The sequence below is a fragment of the Lissotriton helveticus genome, chromosome 7, assembly GCF_964261635.1.
Source record: "Lissotriton helveticus chromosome 7, aLisHel1.1, whole genome shotgun sequence".
In the NCBI taxonomy this organism is placed as follows: domain Eukaryota; kingdom Metazoa; phylum Chordata; class Amphibia; order Caudata; family Salamandridae; genus Lissotriton; species Lissotriton helveticus.
In genome coordinates, this window is record NC_136068.1 from 1713992303 (window position 1) to 1714016234 (window position 23932).

A 23932-nucleotide genomic window follows, 5' to 3' on the forward strand; every position below is an offset into this window, starting at 1 on the left:
TCCTGTTTCTCAAACCAGGCCCCACTTTATTTCTTTACTGTACACAGCACCGTTGTACTTGTTACAAAACAGAGAATAGAAACAAAAACACACAAAATTGAGTGGAAAAAGCGCATAGAAGCAGGCCGTGCACAGAGAGAGCATTTTCCCGGGGTCCTGTAATGTGTGTGCACTGTCCCCAGATTACAGTGTTCTCAGAGGCAAGTGTTAATCTGTTTCCGGCCGCTGCTACCTAAAGGCCAGTGGAGCCTCGACAGGGTCAGTCACAAACTTCGCCAAGCCTTGCCAGCCACTCACAAGCAATAGTCTATAAGAAACGTCCATGTTTGTTTTGTGGGCAGTCCGCCTCGAGGGTGGTCTCTCAGCCTGGTATCCAAGGTCAAAGGTCAGCTTAGCATCAGCTGCAGGGGGCACAGTCTAGGCATGGCGCCGGGGCTCCTCCCGGGCTCACTTCCCGGCCACAGCGGGCTTGTCCTGGCACACAATGGGGATGGTCCGCTCTTCGGGCTTCTTGGCCTCCGCCGTGGGCGCCTCGATGGACAGGATGCCGTCAGGCGAAAGCGCGCTGGTGATGGCCGCGGGGTTCACCACCTTGGGGATGGTGTAGCGGCGGTGGAACTCTCGCGAGATGAAGCCGTGCTCGTCCTGCAGGGGAGGGAGGAAGAAGAGGGTGAGTACAGGTGAAGAGCAACCAGCATCGCTCTCATGGCACGTCCCCAACTTCCCACAGCCCGCCACAAGTGCAGTCTCTGTAAATCTGTATTTAGGCCCATCCCCACCTTCCCCAGGGGAGCTGGGAGGAAAGATGATAATCAGTCATTTTGGTCCCCAGTGCACAAGAGCTCCCTTCCCTCACCTAAGAGCGGTGGCAAAGCTAGACTTGGGCAGGAGAGGGCGGGCCCAGATTGGAAGCAATGCCCAGGGCCTGGAAGTCAGGATAAAATGTCCGTCAGGGCCTACGCTTGTCATCACTAGTAAAGACCAACCCCTCACTAACCGGAGAAAACTAAGGGGCATATTATCAAGGGCTGGCGATAACATTATCGCCGCTTAAGCGTCCGTTTTCGGGTGAAAAGCTGTGATAATTATATTGATTTAGTAACGAGAACATGCTAGCGCGTGTTTTCTTGCCTCACTGCCCGGTTTCTTTGATCGCTAATGAGATGCAAGGTAGGCGTGCCTGGTAAAACTTCAATATAAAATATCGCTAACGGGGCATCGCAAATTTTACAACGAGGCCCCATCCGGTGTAGCGTTGATCTTTTTTGCGCTAACTCAGCCTTAACGCAGGAATTTAACGTCTGTTAAATTCCTGACTAAGGCATACCTTACATGGGAGGTGGATTGTGGGGTTATGACCACAGGGCCCTATCATCAACAATGCCGCCGTTTTCCACGGAACATCGCTGAAAAACCAGCGTTGTTCCATGGAAAACGGCGATATCCCCACTATCGCTGGAATTGTTATCGCCTCAGTGATATGCGTTGTTAATAACGTGCTAAACGGGCGATAAATTCCAGCGATATACGGCAATAAATAAAAAAGCGCTACGGGCGCTTTACGATATTTATCGCCTTCCATTGATAATATGTCCCCAAGTCCAATAGCAGATGGTGGTTGGTGAGGGTGGGAAACAGAGCATCTAGGTCCATGCCACTCTTGGCTCAGAGTCCATCCCCTCTCAAGTGGAGGGATGCACCCCTTTGTATCAACTCCTTTGTATGGTATGGGCACCCCTCCGTGCTGGGGGGGGGGAGGCATGAAACATCAGCTGAAGGCTTCTCCTACAGGTTACTAGGGACCACTGAGAATGCATCGAGGGTACATATGCTGGTGTGCACAGGATGTATAGTGCCCCCGTGGTCCCACCACCTGACTGTGACCCATAAACTCTACAGTGCGCCTCACCTGTCTCTCCTCGTGCTTGGCGTGCACCTCCACGCAGTCTCCGATCACTTTCACGTTGATCTCCTCTGGCGAGAAGTGTTTCACGTCCAGGTGCATGGAGAACTTGTCCTTGTCCAGCTTCACCTGTGGGAGGAGAACAAAGACGTGTGACTTGAAAGCATCTGTAAGCAACGGAAGCACATGCGGGAGTGAGACGAGAATAACGGCTAGCACGTGTGAGCTAAGAGTACCCTATAGGGAAATAGCAACCCGCGTGAGCCGAGAGTACCCTGTGGCAAGTGTTATGAATTTATTTATTTAATGTAATTTTATACAGTGTGGACTTTACCCAAAGGTATCAGAGCGCTTCACAATAGAACCAAGTATGTTATATGAGGAAATGTACATACTTACATGTTACAGATACAAATGAGATAGATGAAACAGTAAAATAAAACAATAGGTGGCAGTCACGCAAAACTCAAAAACACATTAGGATTAGATCATAAACGCATAGATTACATATTTACAACATTGTAACAACTTCCTTGAGGGACATGAAAAGGGATGTATTAATTGTGGAAGTGTCTTTGGAAGAGGAGAGATTTGAGGTCAGTTTTGAATGTCAGGGTAGAGGTGGTGGTACGGAGTAGTGAAGGAAGCTAGTTCCAGATTCTAACCGCATTGCCTGAGAAGTGTTGAGCCATTGATCTTTCCCTTATGAAGGTGGGGGGGCTCAAGCAGTAACTTTTCCACATTGTGTGAAGGTCTAGAGCCTCCAGAGATTTCATGTTTATTTGCCAGGTATCGATGGCAGGTCGTCTGCAATGCTTTGTGGGTGATACAGGCAGTTTTGTAGATTGACCTTGATTCGATGGGAAGCCATCGCAGAGAAAACAGTATGGGTGATATGTGGTCACTTCTTTTGGCCCCAAATACAAAATGAGCCGCTGAGTGGAGTACAGATTTAAGAGGGGAAAGTTGGGATTTGGGGAGGCCTGCGAGCAGAGAATTGCAATAGTCCAATCTAGAGAGAAACAGAGATTGGACCAAGCTTTTAAGGTCTTGCTCCGGAAAGAAGCAGCGAATCCCCCAGAGAAAGGGCAGTTGGTAACGTGCATTCTTTGCAATGAAATTGATGTGGTAGTGTAGAATGAGCCTTTTATCAAGTATGACCCCAAGGGATTTAGCGCTGTCGACAATGATAGGTTTGTTGTAAAGTCAGCTTATCCATACAAGTTTGAACAGGAGGAGGAGAAAGTGACGTATAAAGGAGGAGGAATTCAGTTTTGGAGGGATTCAGAATGATTTGATGAACTAACATCCAGTTTTGAATAGAGTTGAGAGCAGTGTTGTGGGATGAGATGTCGTGTGCAGAAGACACCTTAAGGTAGATTTGGGTGTCATCAGCATAGAGGTGGTAACGTATCCCAGATTTACTTAGGAGATTTCCCAATGGTTCCAAATAAAATTGGACAAAGTGGGTGTGAGTATAGATCCTTGAGGGACGCCTTGCCCTACCGCCATTGAAGACGAAAGGCTGCTCACTATTTTAATCACTTGAGATCTTTCAGAGAGGAATGAAGCAAACTATTTAAGCACTGTGCCTTTCGAACCCCTTCTCTGTTTTAAAGTGTTTAGGAGAGTGTTGTGAGTAACAGTGTCAAAGGTTGCAGAAAGGTCTAGAAGAATCACAAGGCTCCCCCGAGTCAAGTACACGAAGGGAATCGTCGATCAGTTGCAGCAGGGCTGTTTCATTGCTGCAGTCTTGCATGAAACCAGATTGGAATTTGTCAAGAAGATTGTTATCCTTAATATGCAAAGAAAGTTGTTTCGCTAATCATCTTTCTGTGATTTTCGCAAGAAAAGGGAGGTTGGCGATGGGTCGGAATTTGTTGAGGTCATTTGCAATTGCGGAGGGTTTTTGAAGAAGTGGGGTAACCTGTCCTGTTTTAAGGGCACCAAGAAGGGAGCCTTGGCTGAGGAAGAGGTTAACCAGGCTGGTCCAATAGGAAAGAGTGTAGAAATCAATGGCAATGTCACTCGGGATGGGGTCAAAAGAATGGTTAGAGGGTTTTGTTTCGAAAATGCATTTGAGGAGGGCATCATAAGAGATGACGTCAAAGTTCTGCCAAGTGACTAAGGATTTGCGCTGCTCTAGGGGGCTAGGGTGAATGACCTGATCCACCAGTGATTTCAATGTTCATCAAAGAATATAGCGAATTCTGCTGCTTTCTTTGGAGGATCATCAGGCTTGAAGGTTGAGGGAGAGAAGTTTGTATTTTTGATTAGGTCAAATCGTTTTTGGATGCGTTTTTGGCTGAGTCGAGGAGGGTTCTGAAGTGTGATGCTTTTTCATGGTAGATGCGTTTGTAGTATTTCGATCTTGCTGAGCGCAGAATAGAGAGATTAGTGGTGGATGGAGATTCTCTGTTGTTTCTCCAGGACTCTCAGGTTCTTCCTTTCTTTATAAAGGGATTAATAGAACCATGGAGCACAAGGAATATGCCTTTTCATTTTGCTTTGAAGTGGAGCAACACTATCAAATACAACTGCAAGGCTGGAGAGGCATTGGGAATTGGGAGGTACGATCATTGACATCCGCATTAGGGTCTAACATTGGAAGTGATATCATAGCAGAATCTCAAAGAATGTCAAGCTCAATGTGTTTGGTATTACGGAACCAGGTAGTAGTGATGAAGCAAAGCTTCGCATATTTTGCGGCTTGCCGAAGTCAAGAACCTCATTTATGTATAACAAGGTAATCAATGTACGTCTTACTAACATTTATATTAAGTTTGAGTAAAGTTTATGACGCTTGCCTATGTGTATTCCTAACTATATTAAACCGTGTTTGTAAAATGGCCGCCGCTTGTATTTAGTTACTGCGCATGCGTCAGCCACACTCACGTGTCCTGACGCGTCTGCAGAAGTGGAGGGAAAGTTATGCGCATGCGTAATTCATAGCTGTGCTTATCATGTGGTACTGCTCGTGCCACTGCTCTTGTGTCTGTATCAATGTGGCTAACATTTAAATGCATAAGTTTATTTCTTGATGATGAGTTAAAAGTACAAACCCTGTGATGTGTTTTCATAATGACATTACTATGTATTAATTTGTTTTTCGCTTACTTTTCATGTACCGCGGGGAATGGGGTTTTGTCTGTACCGAGAACCATCTTGGAGGTCCTTTCTGCGCCTGCGCGACTTGCCGAGGCAGAGCAGACCTTGACTGATGGAAAACAGCCAGTTGGCAGTGATGAGCAAGATGCTCCTGAGAAACGACCTGAAAACTCGGCTGAACCAATCATATGTTCTCACAGCGCAACATTGTTAAAATTGCCATTGTATTTCTACACTATTTCTCATGGGAACCCCAATCTAGTTAGGCGGTACCCTCCTATGCAAATGTAGGCTTGAAGCGCTAGGTTGTGATTGGTGTGTTACCCAAATCCTACCTTAGGACCAATCCAAATTGAGGGATTCTGACACTTTGCAACATTGGGGGGTGGTACACTGTCCCCAAACTGTATATCTACCCTGGGTTCCCCTGGGGAGTCGTCCGACTTGTCTGGTTTAGCTGACCTGTCACTGACCCAACGCACTCAATAGGTGACTGAAGATACAGAGCGCTGCGAAGCACTCTGTCCGAATTTGACCATAGACTAAGGTTCTACTGAACCTTAAAGTGCTGGCGAAGCACTTAGCTGGGAGTTCGCTGACCCAATCGGGGTCTTGATCGATAGCTGCAGAGCGGGTGGAGCGCAGGCGTTGCTTCCGAACTGTGGGTTCCGGTCCTGTCCTGAAGAGGTCCTGTCCTGAGGGTTTGCTGTCCTGTCCTGAGGGTCCTGTCCTGACTCCTATTCCGAGGGTATCCTGTCCTATCCGGGGTGTCCATTCTGCACCTGCTGTCCTTTGAGGGTTTTCCTTCCTTGAGGGTTTCCTGTCCTTAACTGACCCGTGGCCAGGGTTTGGTTTCCACACCATTCTAGGTAAATATTGCTCTGAAACTCTTAAAATCTCGCACCTTCTGAATTTCTAACTTTTGCTTTAATAAAGTTCATCATTGCATATGTTATATTTTCCATGCCTTTCCGCAACTATTTGAAAGTCAACTACATATTTTCATAAGTTTTGTTCCTATGTCTTCTCATTGGTTAGAAATTATATTTTGCATTGCAGTTTGTAATTTTCTGATATGGTCTAGAACTTCATTGCCTAGACTGTTCAAAGGCCCCTTTACTTTAAGTGAAGCGTGTTATTCATTATAGGCCCTTCTATAGTTACCCATACTTAGTCTGCCCATGTTTAGATATTACTGAATTGCATAGTATTTTCTCTTGCATTTTATATCAGTATTTCAATGATTACCCTATCATTATTTTTATATAGCTACATAATTTACATTATCTTGGTCATTGATTGTCTCATTCTTGTATACTTAATGCATGAAGAAAACGAACTTTAGATAAACATTTTAAAACTTCCAGTTGTCCGTGGTCATTTAAACAGTATTTGAATGTTATTGGTTGGGTTTGTATTTTGCTGCCTTTCTTTACAGCTAGCTCCCTGATTCATTGTGGTCATTAGGTACCCGCAGCGGTGGATGGTAAGTCGGGTGCACTGAGAAATAATAGCAGGGAACACACACACACAAATTGGTAGAGCTCGTGAAGCCACCTGATCGATGTATATGGTGATTTTGAAAGTATATGGGCCCTGAAGCCGGAAACGGCGAAAACTATTGGTCGGGTGGCCTCGCGCGCTCTATCAGTTTTACTGGTAGCTAGAGGATGGTTAGGGACTAGTTGAGAGTAAGGCAGGGATTAGTGGACTAGTTGAGTCGGAAGCTGCTAGTATATTGATGCTGCTAGAAGAGCGGCTGTTCTAAGAGACCTGATCATTCTCTTGTGAATACGCTGCTGAAACTCATGAATTTTTGCATTGTTATTATTCTTGTTCTTATATTGTTATATGTACTAATCCATGCATTTGTAAACCGTATCGTTTCATGTTGTCCGAACTCCCCGGGGAATTGAAAGGGCAAGTGGTGAATAGAATCCATTGTCCTGAGGTCACAGGCTCGTGGAAAGTTAGGTGCAGGTTAGGATAACCGGGAAGCACTAACTAGGGTTTTCTGAATACATGTGTGAATAAATGACAGTAACGGGGTTCATTGGCAAAATTCCCATAGTGGCGTAACCTAGTAAGGGTCACATCGGAAGAGTAGCAGGTTCCTCGGAGCTAGCGTGAAAGCAGAGGGGTCCGCTGAGAAACCTTAAACTCGGAATATATCCCGGAAAGAAGTGGATGAGTTTAGGGGAATAACAGGTTCACCGATGCTAGAGTGAAGGGTAGGCGGAAGAGATCTGCCCGCAGCGAGTGAAAAGTAAATGGAAGTAGTTTACTTGCAGTAAAACAATTCTTTCTCTGGCTAGACACTTGAGCACTGTGGCGAATGTGTATTTGTTGTAAAATAACCAAGCACTGAGCACTTTAAAAGAAAGAAAGTTTCCGTTACCTTGTGAAGGGAGGGAGTCAGTCGCGAAGCGCCTCTGACGTCACTCCGTGCCGCGCTGGGATTGGTAGAAGCAGCGGGCGGGTAGCGGAGCTGAGATTGTAAAGGAGGGGTGAGCGCCAGAGCGTGGGAACTGTCTCACGAAGGGGCCGCGCACCCATTGGCGGAGATTATTCAGTGTCGCGCACCCATTGGTTGCACGGATTTCCGAAGCGCGTTCTGATTGGAGGTAGTTTATAAACAAAGTTTAGCGTAGAAGTCGTATGTGGCACTCGCAGACTACAGGAACTAGACCTGATCCAAGGCACCTAGGGTTTGAAAGGGATCAGTGGAAAACAAATAGATACGATATCATGTACGGAACTAAGAGAAAAATGTCCCTTGTAAGTAAGGTGAAAAATTATTTTAAAACGGACAAACCGATTAAATCTAGAGAAGGTGTTCTTGTCCCACCACCCAATACTCCCGCCTCATTTATGATGTTTGACCGAGGGTACAATACCTGTGTATGGTTGGAGAATTGGGTGAAGTACACAAAAGATGACGGAGTATTGGCTTTTCCGTTAGATGGTACTTTCAATGGTAGGATCTTATTTAATTTAAGAACCCGAATGAATGAACTGCATCCCAGGCCAAGACTAACGCAGTATGAGGCATTAGAGGAATGGGAGATTGAGGCTTTTGAAAGAGAAAGACCCCGAATGGACAAGGGTTTGACCAAGTGGTACCCCAGGCAGAAACAGGAGTCCAGGGATAAAAGGATGAAACAGTGGAGGCAGAGCATGATTGTTGAGGGTCTGTTTCCCATGATGCCGGCATGTCATAACGTTGGAGCAGGTGAGAAAAGCACCGAAAAGTGTAAACATTGGGGGGGTCCGGGGGAATCAGATGATGAATTGATAGATGACATCTGTACCAGGAGTCCGCCACCTTATAATGAGGGAACCCGACCTTCCAGTGTAGGAGATGCTCCCCGACGCCACTTCCTCAAGGAAGAAGACAGGTCCCTAGGACTGGGAGGGGGTGGTCAAGGGTTACCCTATTTGGAGAAACCCGAACCAACGGAAACAAGGGATATATATCCAAAAGTGCCCGCAAGTCAGGAAGAAAAGTATTCACGCACAAAAATGTTCCTTCCCAGATCCCTGTATGAAAAGGAAGAGAAACCATTGAATTCAGGACTGCCTTTTGTTCAACCTCCATATGAGGAAGAACGCAGGTCCTTTAACACTGGAACTTTATTCCCGAAACCAAATTATGGTGGAGGACCAAGTGAAACGCATCCCACTGCCCCGAGTTTTACTCCTCCACTGACCCCACAGATATTACATGACACAACTTTAAGAAGGATACTAGTGGAAAAGGAGCAAGAGGCTCTAGCTAGACAAAGGACAGAAATAATTCAGAAAATCTCCCAGTTAAATACCAGTCCTGAGGCATTGACTATTCCAGTAACTATTGGACCGGTGGTCCCGTTATACGGAAATGGTCAGGGAAATCCGATTACTCCAGTTATGACCCCAGTCATGGCACCCCCGAGACAGGAACCGATAATCATAGATGATCAGTCCAGTGAGTGCGAGTCTGAAGTTGCGTTCTTGGACTTGCCAAACAAACAGACCGGAAAGGGAATGCAGCAGAGGCATAACCCTTTTAATACAAAAGAAATTAAATTAGAGTCAGCAACAGGTACTAGGAATGTCTCTCTGGTAACTCCGGATGAAATTGAGAGTTGGAGTCGTGAATTAGAGAAACAAACTCCGCAAACGAAACCTTTAGACCTCTACAAGCTGAGGGTAGAAATAGAAGAATTAATGGCAGGGAATGTGGGGTTGGATCGATTGAACACTTACACTGAAGAAGAATTGTCGTTCATATGTAAAAGCTTTACAAGGAACACCAGAGTGCTCCACGAAAAACTGACCGAAACAGCAGTTAGTATGGGGGTAGATATCTCAAAATCCAAGCCCTTACAGAAACCGTACAGAGCAGACTTCTCAGACAAAGATATAGAGCATCTGAATGTGGCGGGAAAAAAGTTGCAGATTAAAGAATTAATGGGGGTACTGCAGAAATGGGGAGATGTGGAAAGATGGAGAAGCAGGTGGGCGAAAAAGAGGGAAGAGGTTCGCTCCCGACAAGTGACTCCTGAATTTGCTTTAAGGGAGGTAGAAAAACCTGAGCAGTTATGCCCCATGCGCGAAGTTCCAGGAGGGAAATATGTGCATGTTCCCTGGTCTAGACAGGATATTGTGTCCTTTACGAACGATTTTCCAAAATTACGAGAAAAACCAGTGGACTGGTACAGGCAGGTGGAGAGGTTCGTGAAGGTACAGAAATGTCTGTGGAAAGACCTGGATGGGTTTTTCGACATTGTGGTTCCGGTAGATTTATGGACCCAGTGTAAAATAGCCATAGACTGGCCTACTGAAGAGTACCCAAGAAATAAGGAAACAGGGGAGCCATCAAAGGATGTCATGCGAAAATATGACCAGGTGATTCAGCATTTGAAAGAAAAGGTGCCCGCAAAGGAAACTGATTGGACAAAAATAGATAGAACAACACAGGAAAGGGACGAGACAGTGCACTCCTTCTATGAGAGGTTATTGCAGGTATTTAAAACATACAGTGGTATTGATAACATCGATTTGAAGGACATGACACACTTTATTTACAGGTTTGTAAATGGTTTAAGACCTGAAATTTGTCAGTGGATAAAGGATAATAAAATCTGTTGGCATACAAAGAAGATGGATGAGGTCCTGCGGTACGCTAAGTACTGCGAGGACGAGATGGCAGAAAAGAAAAAGGCCCTTAAGGAAAAGGCGATGTGGGCTCAGGTGAAGCTCGCAGAACAGCAGGAAAAACAATTGAGTAACATGGTTAAAAATGCTGAGAACAAAAGTCCTGGGGGAGGGGGTGGAGGAAAGCCCCGGCCCAAATTTAGCAGGGAAGAGGCTATGAAGAAATTTCCCTGCCATCAGTGCGGCGAAATTGGACACTGGCGAAACGAGTGTCCCCAATTATTAGATGATAATGCAAAAACTCCTGATTTAACTCCACAGACGCAGAAAGAAAGACCAAGAAAGACTCAACCACAGGTAAAAACAGTACAGGTGCCTCGTGCACCAAAGCAGGTATACAGGGGAAAGCAGGCAGAGGGTGATGAGATAGAAGTTTGGGAAAGCGGTGAGAACAGAAATACAGCAACTTCGCAGTATCTGCTAAATGATACCTTCCTTTGTAATGATCAGGACTGACGGGGCCTGAGAGGGGAGGACGAGGAGTGCGTGCTTGGCGCTTCCTTGCCGGTAGACCAGTCTGGACCATACATTGAAGGAAAGGTTGACGGAAATGATGTCACCTTTCTGTTGGACACTGGCGCTACCCGTTCTACTGTAAGAACAGTGGACGTTCCAAACCTACCCCTCTCGGGAGAAAATATCCAAGTAGTGGGTGTATCTAATCAATTGATTAGTACTCCTGTTACCGAACCAATGGAGATTTCAATTGGAAATTTTAAACAGATGCATAGATTTGTCGTCTGTGACACCAGTCCAGTGAATCTACTGGGTCGTGATTTGCTGTGCAAAATGTACTGTACCATCTTTTGCACACCAAAGGGTGTTGAAATACAGACCCCGGATGAAGATGGCATTTATAAACTATTGTTACTTAGACCTGACTCAGAAATTAAAAGATTGACCCTGCAGGACTTGCCCCAAGAACTACAGGAAGCAGTAAAGCCAGAGGTGTGGGATTTCACTGGAAAAGATGTAGGGTTGATGAAAGATGTGGACCCCATACAGATAGCCATCAAGGACAATGCAGTATATCCTAACACTAAGCCCTACCGAATGAATGCTGAAGTGAAAGCAGGTGTCACTCTGGAAATTCAAAAATTATTAGAAGGAGACATCATACAGGAAGTAATGAGTAGCCCATGCAACTCACCGATTATGGGCATCAAGAAGCCTAGTGGCAAGTATAGGGTAGTGCAAGACCTAAGAAAGGTAAACAAAATTGTAGTTCCTTGCTGCCCTATTGTCCCGAACCCAGCAGTGATATTGTACCAGATTCCTTGGGATGCTGAGTGGTTCACTGTGATTGATTTATGCCATGCATTCTTTTCGATACCCTTGCACCCCGACAGCAAATTTCTTTTCTCGTTTGCCTTTGAAGGTCACGTGTATTGCTGGAACCGGGTCCCTCAAGGGTATACAGAGAGCCCTTCTATCTTTAATCAGATCTTGAAAAAATGTCTAGAGACTTTGATCTTACCTGGGAACTCTGTCTTAGTGCAGTACATAGACGACCTTCTACTGGCGTCTAAAAGTCATAGGGACTGTGTAGTTGACACCATTGCCCTCCTAAATCATCTGTGTGAGAAAGGGCATAAAGTGGCCCCTGACAAACTACAGTTCTGCGCGAAATCAGTGAAATATCTAGGACACCAGATAGAAAAGGGTGTCAGAAAAGTCACATCAGAAAGAGTGAGAATAATTCAAAAGATGCAGTTGCCCCGTACTCAAAAAGACGTCAGAATGTTCTTGGGTGTACTAGGGTACTGCAGGCAGTGGATTCTGGGATTTGCAGCCTTAGCCAGGCCTTTAATAAAAATGACCACGAGAGGAATGCCAGATATTGTAGAGTGGGACGATGAAAGCCTAATGGCTTTCACAAGACTGAAAAACTGTCTGTGTACAGCCCCTGCGCTGGGAATGCCTGATTATTCCAAAGAATTTGCCTTATTCTGTGACACTCGCGATAATTGCGCATTGTCAGTCCTGACTCAAGAACATGGCACGACCAGAAGGCCTGTGGCCTATTTCTCTGCCACTTTGGACCCAGTAGCTGCTGGGTTACCAGGATGTCTGAAAGCAGTAGCTGCTACCTGTGCAAGTTTAGAACAAAGTGAGTCCATTGTCATGGGACATCCTGTGACTGTGTATGTTTCACACGGAGTAGTAATTCTATTGACCAGAACTAAAACGCAGTATCTCACCCCTAGTCGGCTGACTAAATACGAGAGGATTCTTGTGGGTGCAGCAAATGTAAGCATTGTTAGGTGCGGTATTCTGAACCCTGCCACCTTACTGCCCGACCCCTTGGAAATGGAAGGTGGGGATGATGATGAACATGATTGCATGGACCTGACAGAGTTCAGTACTAAACCACGCCCAGACATAAAAGAAGCGCCATTGCCTGAACATGATAAAGAACTATTTGTGGATGGTTCCTGTCTAAGACATGAACTAGGAGGCCTGAGTGCTGCTTATGCAGTAGTCTCTTTAACAAAAATTGAAGAAGCAGGTTACCTATATAACATCAAGTCTGCACAAGTAGCCGAATTGATTGCTATGATAAAAGCTTGCAAAATTGGGAAGAACTTACGCATAACAGTGTATACTGACAGTCAGTACTGTTATGGAGTTGTGCATGACTTTGGCCAATTGTGGCTACAGAGGGAATTCATGACTTCCTCAGGTACTCCCATTCGGAATGCAAAGGTTGTTCATGACCTTTTAGAGGCCATCCAGTTACCCAAGGAACTGGCAGTGGTAAAATGTGCTGCTCATAAGAAAAGCATGGACAAAGTATCACTGGGAAACGATTATGCTGATCGAGTGGCCCAATGGTGCGCCAAAGATCGGTATATTGTAAATCCAAAACGAGGGGGGCCAGGAACCAGCTGCCAACTTCAGGTGTTTGAAGAAGTGCCTACATGGGATGAAGTGAGAGAGTGGCAGGAATCGGCTCCTTGGCAAGAAAGAGAGAAATGGAAGGAGGATGGGTGTAGACCGAGACGTGTGGATGGTGTGATTCTGGGCCCAACTGGTATGCCTGTGTTACCCCGACACTTGCTTGGCACAATGGCAAGATTGATACACGAAGGATCACACATTGGTAGGGATGCCATGATTCTGGTTTTTCAACAGACTTGGTACAGTAAAAAGTTCAGGAAGGTAGCAGAGTCCCTCTGCCAGAGGTGCCTGTCATGTCAACAGATGAACCCAGGCAAGAGGACAATGGTTGAACTGAGTAAAATTGGGAGATCAGGGGGTCCCTTTATAAGAATACAGATTGATTTCATCACCATGCCCCGTTGTGAAGGAAAGCGATATGTCCTTGTCATTGTGTGCGTATTTTCAAAATGGGTAGAAGCTTACCCTACTCCCCAAAGTGACGCACTGACAGTAGCGAAGTGTTTACTAAAAGAACTGATACCTAGATTCGGGATACCATACATTATTGAATCAGATAAGGGTGGACATTTCCAGAATGAAATACTGGCTGAACTCTGTAAGGCCTTTGGAATAAGGCAAAAACTACATTGTGCATACCACCCAGAGGCTTCTGGAATAGTGGAACAAGTAAATGGAACTATCAAAAACAGACTAGCAAAGCTGACAGATGCTACTGGCATGACCTGGGTGAAGGCCCTGCCTCTGGTCCTGATGGGACTGAGAAGTGTTCCTGACCGCAAGACAGGCCTAAGTCCCCATGAAATCATTATGGGAAGAGTGATGAGACAAGCATGGGTGCCAGGAAGCAAACTGTTGAGTATTACTGATGATTTGGTGCTTGAATACTGCAGAAGATTGGGTGACCAAGTGCGTTCTATCTCTCGCCAGATTGGAGACGACGGCATCCTCAATCCAACGACTCCTCTCCACAGCTTGGTTCCAGGAGACTGGGTCAAAATAAAGAAGCACACTCGATCAAATTGTCTGGCACCAAGGTGGGGAAAGAAACGCCAAGTAATCCTGGTAACAACCACTGCAGTGAAGGTCGCAGGTGTTCCCCAGTGGATCCACGCTGGACACACCCAGAAGGTATTACCAGACAAAGAATTTGCAGAAGAAGGGCAACCAGCAGAGGACTCTGCAGGAGCCAGACCAGAAGCAGCTGACAACGAGCAGCCCAGCACCAGTCAGGTTGCAGGAACAGCAGACGTTGGCCCAGGAGTAGTTGACTACGAACTGCCAAGAATCCAGCCTGCTGAAGAGGTCCAGGAAACTGAGCCAGGAGTAGCTGAAGACGAGCTGCCAAGCATATGGCCAGAAGAATGGATACCGATGATTGATCTGACCGAAGATCCCATCAGAACAAGAGAACGACTTTGTGAAGGTAGGGAGTGGATTAGTCAGGAAAAGCAAGGCACAGGCGAAGAACCTCAGCCGCTTGAGATTCACATCAAAACTGAGGAAGGAGAAGGTCAGACAGGGACAGAACAGGTGTTCGATACACCACCGCTAACACCTGATGCGGATAAGGGAGAGATTAGAAATAGAGTGATAATTCGAGCAGAAGAAAATCAAGAGATCGAAGTGCTTGAACAGGATCAGATAGGGTTAGAAGAACGGGTTCAGGAAACAGAAACAGAATCAGAGACAATCGAAAGCCAAAAACAAAATATTCCTGAACAAGGCCAGATTAGCAACCAGGCAGAAGAATTTGATGCTAGCCCTGGAACTAGCCAGATAGGGGAAGTAGAAGAAGAAAGTGAAGAAGAATTGCCACAAGCGAAAGAGAACAAGAGAATAAGAGAAGAAAGTGAAGTCCAAGTACCGACTAAGAGACTAAAGAAAAGAAACAACCTTGAGCCTAGGTTTGTAAAAAGATTGAGGCTAAGGATAAAGACTGTGGAAGAAAAACGTGCAGAAGCAAGAAGAAGTGCTCGGATAGCAGAGCAAGAAGAAAACTCTTCCAAAAGAAGGAGTGAACGAATAAAAAGACAAAACAAAAAGTACAAGTCTCCTGAATGGACACTGGTTTTGGAAGAACTTGAAGATCTTGATATAACTGACGTGAGCGACGGAGAGCCCGTCCCTGAGTACTCAGCTGAAGAAGAAGACGAACCACCGTGAATTTGCACAAAGTAAGCTAGTTGTGTAAAGCCAAAAAGAGGGGTCGAGAAACTCCTTCTGAGCAAAAATGTCTGATTCAACAGTGAATGGTAGACCTAGTTGCAGCCGTTTCAAGACGTGTTGCAAGGTGTGTATATGTAGTGTAGTAGTACTGATAGTCATCTGGATAGGACTAACAATTTTCATTCCCTTTGCTGTAAGTAAAGATACTAATATTGTCCCTACTGAAGTTGTAAATACTGACAGTGAGGAGCTGACAACACAGAGTGTAGCAAGACATGAGAGAGCACTGAGACAAACAAAACGAGACTTAGAAGCATCAGACGAGGGAGGACTACATTATCATGGAATTAAGAACAGGACACACTTAAATGTTTTTGCAAATTTGTTAATACACTATGTAGAGACTATGGAAATTGAAGATTGCTATGTCTGCATGAAGCTACCTACTTCTGTGGCTGAAGGCGTGACATACCATCACTTGCCGTTGACATATGGAATCTCCTGTAGCATTTTAGCTAGTTTATTTTACAAAAGAGGACCGTTACAATATTATTATTCTAATAATGACGTGATTTTTTCTGAGCTTCCTATACGTGGGAACTTGAATCCTGTACATACCAAAAGTGACACCATAAGATATATGGGAGACTACTTTCTGACTATAGGTAACATTGACATAGCAGACGCACACAGAGATAACTTGACTTGTTCTTTGCGTGAGCAGGAAAAGATGTTCCTGAACATGGCAGAGAAAAGAAGAATTAAAATTCAAAAGAAGGCTAATGACGAAAGTCAGAAAAAGCCAAGATGGGCAGAGAACATGGAAGGCACCTCATCTGGTGGAGCGGGTCCTGCTCTGTTGCTGGATTTTGAAAAGAAAGGCAAGCTATGTCTTCACCGCGAGAAGACTAGCTATTATAATAATGTTTTCATTGGTTCCAGTGAATGCAAACATAATTACAAGGTAATTGGAGGTTGGGGTTTCAAAAATGGGTCAGAGCCGGTGTTTCCTGGAATTTATTATATTTGCGGGGACAAGGCTTATTTCAAATTGCCGGATCACTGGTATGGAAGCTGCTATTTTGGCATTGTCTTCCCGAAAATATACCATGTGAATGGAAAAGCTGGAAGCAATGAAGATACTAATGGCTTAGTGCGTAGTAAAAGAGAAAGTATAGGTGAAATTATGGGTAGCATTTTCAGTGCACTGATACCTGGAGTGGGAGTGGTTCTGAACACTCACAGAATTTGCAAATTGTCTACTATAGTGGATGTGCTGTCTACTGAACCAGCTCATGGATTTCTGCTGGTCAATACTGAAATGGTTGCGATCAGATCAATGGTTTTGCAGAATCGACTTGCTCTTGACACCTTATTAGCGAAAGAGGGCGGAGTCTGCCGGATGTTGAAGGCGCAACATTGTTGCACGTATATTCCGGATAAAAGTGTACAGATCAAAAGATATGTGAAAAATATTACTAATTTGACAAAGGAACTCAAACCACTCGAGGTTGATAGTGCCTGGAAGAGACTGGTAGATGGTCTCTCAAATGTAGGTCATTGGCTTGCTAGCGTAGGTAAAAGCTTATTGTTCAAGATACTGATGCCAATTGGTATTATAGGTCTTATTATATTTTTCATTTTTATATGCTGTAAATACCGCAAGCGCACCAAAAAGCACGAGGTGAATGCAAGAGGAGTGAAACGAAGTGTGGATGAGATCGAATTAGAGGAAGTGAATGACCATATATACAAAAAGGTGAAGACTTCTCACCCTACTAGAACTGAAAGAGAAAAGTTAGAACGATTGCTGGAAGAGATAGAACTTTATAAAGTGTGAAAGAAAGTTGGCATCTGGTTCCATTATATTTTGTGATGATAGTAAATATCATCAAAGAGGGGATTGATGAAGCAAAGCTTCGCATATTTTGCGGCTTGCCGAAGTCAAGAACCTCATTTATGTATAACAAGGTAATCAATGTACGTCTTACTAACATTTATATTAAGTTTGAGTAAAGTTTATGACGCTTGCCTATGTGTATTCCTAACTATATTAAACCGTGTTTGTAAAATGGCCGCCGCTTGTATTTAGTTACTGCGCATGCGTCAGCCACACTCACGTGTCCTGACGCGTCTGCAGAAGTGGAGGGAAAGTTATGCGCATGCGTAATTCATAGCTGTGCTTATCATGTGGTACTGCTCGTGCCACTGCTCTTGTGTCTGTATCAATGTGGCTAACATTTAAATGCATAAGTTTATTTCTTGATGATGAGTTAAAAGTACAAACCCTGTGATGTGTTTTCATAATGACATTACTATGTATTAATTTGTTTTTCGCTTACTTTTCATGTACCGCGGGGAATGGGGTTTTGTCTGTACCGAGAACCATCTTGGAGGTCCTTTCTGCGCCTGCGCGACTTGCCGAGGCAGAGCAGACCTTGACTGATGGAAAACAGCCAGTTGGCAGTGATGAGCAAGATGCTCCTGAGAAACGACCTGAAAACTCGGCTGAACCAATCATATGTTCTCACAGCGCAACATTGTTAAAATTGCCATTGTATTTCTACACTATTTCTCATGGGAACCCCAATCTAGTTAGGCGGTACCCTCCTATGCAAATGTAGGCTTGAAGCGCTAGGTTGTGATTGGTGTGTTACCCAAATCCTACCTTAGGACCAATCCAAATTGAGGGATTCTGACACTTTGCAACATTGGGGGGTGGTACACTGTCCCCAAACTGTATATCTACCCTGGGTTCCCCTGGGGAGTCGTCCGACTTGTCTGGTTTAGCTGACCTGTCACTGACCCAACGCACTCAATAGGTGACTGAAGATACAGAGCGCTGCGAAGCACTCTGTCCGAATTTGACCATAGACTAAGGTTCTACTGAACCTTAAAGTGCTGGCGAAGCACTTAGCTGGGAGTTCGCTGACCCAATCGGGGTCTTGATCGATAGCTGCAGAGCGGGTGGAGCGCAGGCGTTGCTTCCGAACTGTGGGTTCCGGTCCTGTCCTGAAGAGGTCCTGTCCTGAGGGTTTGCTGTCCTGTCCTGAGGGTCCTGTCCTGACTCCTATTCCGAGGGTATCCTGTCCTATCCGGGGTGTCCATTCTGCACCTGCTGTCCTTTGAGGGTTATCCTTCCTTGAGGGTTTCCTGTCCTTAACTGACCCGTGGCCAGGGTTTGGTTTCCACACCATTCTAGGTAAATATTGCTCTGAAACTCTTAAAATCTCGCACCTTCTGAATTTCTAACTTTTGCTTTAATAAAGTTCATCATTGCATATGTTATATTTTCCATGCCTTTCCGCAACTATTTGAAAGTCAACTACATATTTTCATAAGTTTTGTTCCTATGTCTTCTCATTGGTTAGAAATTATATTTTGCATTGCAGTTTGTAATTTTCTGATATGGTCTAGAACTTCATTGCCTAGACTGTTCAAAGGCCCCTTTACTTTAAGTGAAGCGTGTTATTCATTATAGGCCCTTCTATAGTTACCCATACTTAGTCTGCCCATGTTTAGATATTACTGAATTGCATAGTATTTTCTCTTCCATTTTATATCAGTATTTCAATGATTACCCTATCATTATTTTTATATAGCTACATAATTTACATTATCTTGGTCATTGATTGTCTCATTCTTGTATACTTGATGCATGAAGAAAACGAACTTTAGATAAACATTTTAAAACTTCCAGTTGTCCGTGGTCATTTAAACAGTATTTGAATGTTATTGGTTGGGTTTGTATTTTGCTGCCTTTCTTTACAGCTAGCTCCCTGATTCATTGTGGTCATTAGGTACCCGCAGCGGTGGATGGTAAGTCGGGTGCACTGAGAAATAATAGCAGGGAACACACACACACAAATTGGTAGAGCTCGTGAAGCCACCTGATCGATGTATATGGTGATTTTGAAAGTATATGGGCCCTGAAGCCGGAAACGGCGAAAACTATTGGTCGGGTGGCCTCGCGCGCTCTATCAGTAGTCCTTTTAGGTTGGCCAAGAGTTACAGAGTGAGATAGGTAAAGAGAGAAGGGGATGAGGAAGTGATCGGACCAGACTACTGGAATAGGGACAGCAACATTTAGCATATCTGCTTTGGATATAACAAGGTCCAGAACTGAACCCTTAGAGTGTGTTGGTTCTGTGCAGTGTTGGATAAGCTCTTTAATTGAGAGAAAAGTGGCAAGCTTATTGGCAGCGGAGTCTTCCAAAGAGCCCCAGTGAAGATTAAAGTCTCCCAGAAAAATCTGTCTGTCACTTTGAGAGTATTGGTCGGTGGCGAAGTCGGTGAGTTCCTCCAAGAAAGAGGAGCAGTCGCCGGGCGGGTGATATATGGCATGAAATCTGAACAGGTTCCCAGACAGAAATCAAACCTTGAATCTTCGACATCTCAAAAGGTGAATATTGCCATATATGCACAAGCATATCTCCAGGCGGATGCAACATCGTCGCTCAGGTCACGCCCACAAACAGACGCAGATTCTTAGAGAGGCGCACACAGACCCATCGCTGCCAGAGCAGTGTGACGCGCTCACCCATGTGCAAAAGTGGGCACACAAGGACACAACCAAAGCAAGAACAGTCATGCACAACACAATTCCGCCTGCTCTACTGGGGTCATTCGTGGACACACAGGCTCAGAAGCACAGGGTGAGCCGCGCCACGGATCCGTGCTCCCAGACGGATGACCCAACTCCAACGGTATTATTGTTTTTATGTGTCCTTCCCTCTTTGAAGAATCCCCCACTTCTCACTTTTTGTTTCTCTCCCTCTTTCCGCCTGCCCCCGCAACTCTCATTTTGTCTCACCAGCTCGCCACTTCTAGAAGGTTCTCTGCAGTATTTGTATTTCCTGCCCCCCAGTAGCTCCGCCCCTGGCACTCTCAGATCTCCGCCCCTTCCAGAAAGCTTGGTGCTGCTGCATGTCAACAATAAACACTCGGCCCAGGGCTGCCAGCCGACGAACGCTTCGTCCCTGGAGTCCCTGGACGCCTGAACATCTATATTGGTGCAACAACACCACTGCAGGAGCACCGACCCTCGGCGCTGGGAGCAGATTCTGCATGTGCACCCCCAATGCAGCACTTTTATCAACCTCTGAAGGATGAAAGGCTGCACTGGCCACAAGCTCGACTAGTGGGCACCCTACTGCACTAACACACCAGGCTGACGTGAGCGCAGCAAGTTGACGCTGGTCTTTATACTTTACTGAGTGAGTCACGGTGTATTCTGGGATACGCAGTTCAGAGATTACTTCCTATTCACACCACTCAAATTACTTTCATATTTCACTATACTAATTCAACACTAATCCTTTAATGGGTTCCAGAGCAGCGTGCAACTCGCCAAAAAAAACGCTTCAACAGCCCACCAAGGGTAACAAGCGCTCCTCTATCCCTCCAAAAATCCTTCTCAATCCAAATAACTGATTAATATCCACCACTCAAATACTTTCATATTTCACTATACTAATTCACCACTAAACCTTGTGGGTTCCAGAGTAGCGTGCTACTGGTCAAGAAAGTGCTTTAACACCCCATTAGGATTAACAAGTGCTATATAAAGGCAAACCTTTTTTTCCCTACTTCTATCCTTTTCAATCCAAATAACTGATTAATATCGTCCACTCAAATTACTTTCATATTTCACTATACTAATTCTGGACTAATCCTTTATGGTTTCTGGAGTAGCGTGCTACCCGCCGAAAAAGCACTTCGACGCCTGTCCGGGGTAGTAAGCGCTATATAAATGCAAATACAATACAATAAGAAGGAGTGCAACCATTATTTAACTAAGGGCCACATGCATCAACGTATTTAGGAAGTGCAAACGGTGCGAATCGGTAAATTCGGCCGTTTGCACTTCCTAAATATGTGTTTGGGATGCATCAAGCTTTTTTGAGTAATTCGTTATTTTTACCGAATTCCAAAAATGCGATTGCTTTTAAGGAATTGCAAATTTGCAATTCCTTAAAAGCAATGCATCATTTAATAAAAAATTGCGAAAATTCAAATTGGAAGTGCAAATTACCACGAGGTTCAACCTCGTGGTAATTTGCGAAATTGTTTAAAAATGCTTGAAAATGAATTTTTTAAACTGTCCAGTTACAGACACACATGTCCTTAGGACATGTGTGTATGTAACTTGTACTGAAATGTACATTTCAGGGGTGCAGGGGGGGGTCCTTTGGACCCCCCCCTGCACCCATGAAATGTTCAAAGTGCCACTCGCAATTTGAGACTGCCTTCCAATTGACTACATTGATTCCTATGGGCCTCTAGACCCATAGGAATCAATGTAATGCCATTCCTTAATTGCACTTCGCAATTAAGGAATCGCAATTTCCGAAAATTAAGAAATCCTAAAAACTTTTAGGATTTCTTGATGCATAGCATTTTGCATTTCCTAAATAGCGATTCCTTATTTTTCGCTATTTAAGAAATGCAAAATCCTAGATTGATGCATGTGGGCCTAAGCTCCTAAAATGCCTGCGAACTGTAATAAAGTACAACACGCCGTCACCGCTGAAAATGATAGGCAGAGTCAGTGTAATGGGCAGTTCCCAGCTTCCAACGTTAGTGAGGTAGCTCAGCGGGTTAACGCGGCTCCTTCTCGTAACTGCATAAGAAAGGGCGCATGTTCACACCCCGTTGATTGGTCTTCCCACCGCAGTACACGGTGAACTATACTAGTTAGCCACCCACCTCCCTTTAGAAAAATGTTGCGGTAAACCTGTCTTACTAATATGTAGCGTTGCTCAAAGACTGCAACTTTAAAGAGCCTAGAAACGATGCTATTTAAAGTGTTTGACCACATAGCATCCCATACACACAGATAGCACAGCGAGTTACACACATTTGATAAGATCAGTGAGTTTCTGAAGAGTATAAACTCTCATAGGCTATATCGGTGGGTTCATGCCCCTGCCGCGGCTGCACTCCACAAGTGACTTACCTCGGAGAGGCCGGTCTCCAGCGGGAGGTGCAGGCTGGGGGTCCGGGCATAGGGGAAGACGCTGCCCGAGAAGCCGGGGAGGAGGTCGGTGTCCAGGAGCCCCTCGCCGAAGCGCTGGTCGAAGAGGCGGCTGGGGAAGAAGGGGCCCGGGAACCAGGGGCGCCGCATCCAGGGGTGGCTGATGGTGACGTCCATGGCGGCGGGTGCGAGGGTCGCGGGTATTCCGGTGTCAGAGCGGGAGTTTCTCTAGCGCCTCCTGCAGTCCTTGTCTGCCAGGCGCCTCCGCTCCTCCTTTTATACCCCGCGCCGCGGCCCCTGGAAGGAGCCAGAAGATTACAGAAGAGGAGGGGTGCCAGCGGGGGTGGGGCAGATCATTCCAGGCGAGGAGCCCCGGGCGAACCTGTCACCAGGGAGAGGAGGAGGGCGGGGACAGGAGGGCCACCAGGAGAGGAGGGACGAGAGAAGCAGCGAGAGAGGGAAGAGAAGCTGCGAGAGAGGGGGCGAGAGCGAAGCAGCGAGAGAGGGAAAGAGAGAGAAGCAGCGAGAGAAGGGAAAGAAGGAGAAGCAGCGAGAGAAGGGAAAGAAGCAGCGAGAGAAGGGAAAGAAGGAGAAGCAGCGAGAGAAGGGAAAGAAGCAGCGAGAGAAGGGAAAGAGAGAGAAGCAGCAAGAGAGGGAAAGAGAGAGAAGCAGCGAGAGAAGCAGCGAGAGAAGCAGCGAGAGAAGGGAAAGAAGGAGAGGCAGCGAGAGAAGGGAAAGAGAAAGAAGCAGCGAGAGAGGGAAAGAGAGCGAAGCAGCGAGAGAGGGAAAGAGAGAGAAGCAGCGAGAGAAGGGAAAGAGAAGCAACGAGAGAAGGGAAAGAAGCAGCGAGAGAAGGGAAAGAAGCAGCGAGAGAAGGGAAAGAGAGAGAAGCAGCAAGAGAGGGAAAGAGAGAGAAGCAGCGAGAGAAGCAGCGAGAGAAGCAGCGAGAGAAGGGAAAGAAGGAGAGGCAGCGAGAGAAGGGAAAGAGAAAGAAGCAGCGAGAGAGGGAAAGAGAGAGAAGCAGCGAGAGAAGGGAAAGAGAGAAGCAGCGAGAGAGGGAAAGAGAGAGACGCAGCGAGAGAGGGAAAGAGAGAAGCAGGGAGAGAGGGAAAGAAAGAGAATCAGCGAGAGAAGGCAAGAGGGAGAAAGCAGCGAGAGAGGGAAAGAGGGAGAAGCAGCGAGAGAGAGAAGCAGCGAGAGAGGGAAAGAGAGAGAAGCAGCGAGAGAGGGAAAGAAGAAGAAGCAGTGAGAGAAGGGAAAGAAGGAGAAGCAGCGAGAGAAGGAAAGAGAGAGAAGCAGCGAGAGAAGGAAAGAAGAAACCTAGAAACTCCCAGACCGTTACGAATAACCCGAGATTAAACACGAACCAGAATAGGTGCAGGACACACCCCTTTGTCAGATTAGACACAATTGTCTCGATCTTGTGGGCGCTATATTATATTGGACCGTTTGCAGAGCGCTTCATACTCTGACAAGGCTGCGAAGCACTCTGATTTTCTCGGTTTATAGGCGCTCTGTCGGAGGGGTATGGTTAAAGGGCTACATAGAAGTATTGTATTGTAATTGCATTTATATAGCGCTTACTACCCCTGACGAGGCGCCAAAGCGCTTTTTCGGTGACTAGCACGCTACTCCGGGACCCATAGAGGATTAGTGTTGAATTAGTATAGTGAAAC

General features: G+C 45.6%; 1 protein-coding gene across 1 annotated transcript; it reads right to left on the reverse strand.

Annotated features, from left to right (window-relative positions):
* Window positions 1-22521, reverse strand: LOC144767633 (alpha-crystallin B chain-like). The gene is made up of 3 exons (XM_078651033.1): window positions 22239-22521; window positions 1910-2032; window positions 1-645 (listed from the first exon to the last, which is right to left on the reverse strand). Exons 1-3 carry the CDS (start codon window positions 22431-22433, stop codon window positions 448-450), a joined length of 516 nt encoding a protein of 171 aa, XP_078507159.1. The 5' UTR covers window positions 22434-22521; the 3' UTR covers window positions 1-447.
* Window positions 22522-23932: the final 1411 nt, after the last annotated feature.

Excerpts from the sequence above, each read along its gene's own strand:
- LOC144767633 (XM_078651033.1), bottom strand. The coding sequence starts at position 22,433 with ATGGACGTCACCATCAGCCACCCCTGGATGCGGCGCCCCTGGTTCCCG. Across the intron at positions 2,033-22,238 it reads TGGAGACCGGCCTCTCCGAG|GTGAAGCTGGACAAGGACAA; the intron begins GTAAGTCACTTG and ends CTCCTCCCACAG. Across the intron at positions 646-1,909 it reads CCAAGCACGAGGAGAGACAG|GACGAGCACGGCTTCATCTC; the intron begins GTGAGGCGCACT and ends CCTCCCCTGCAG.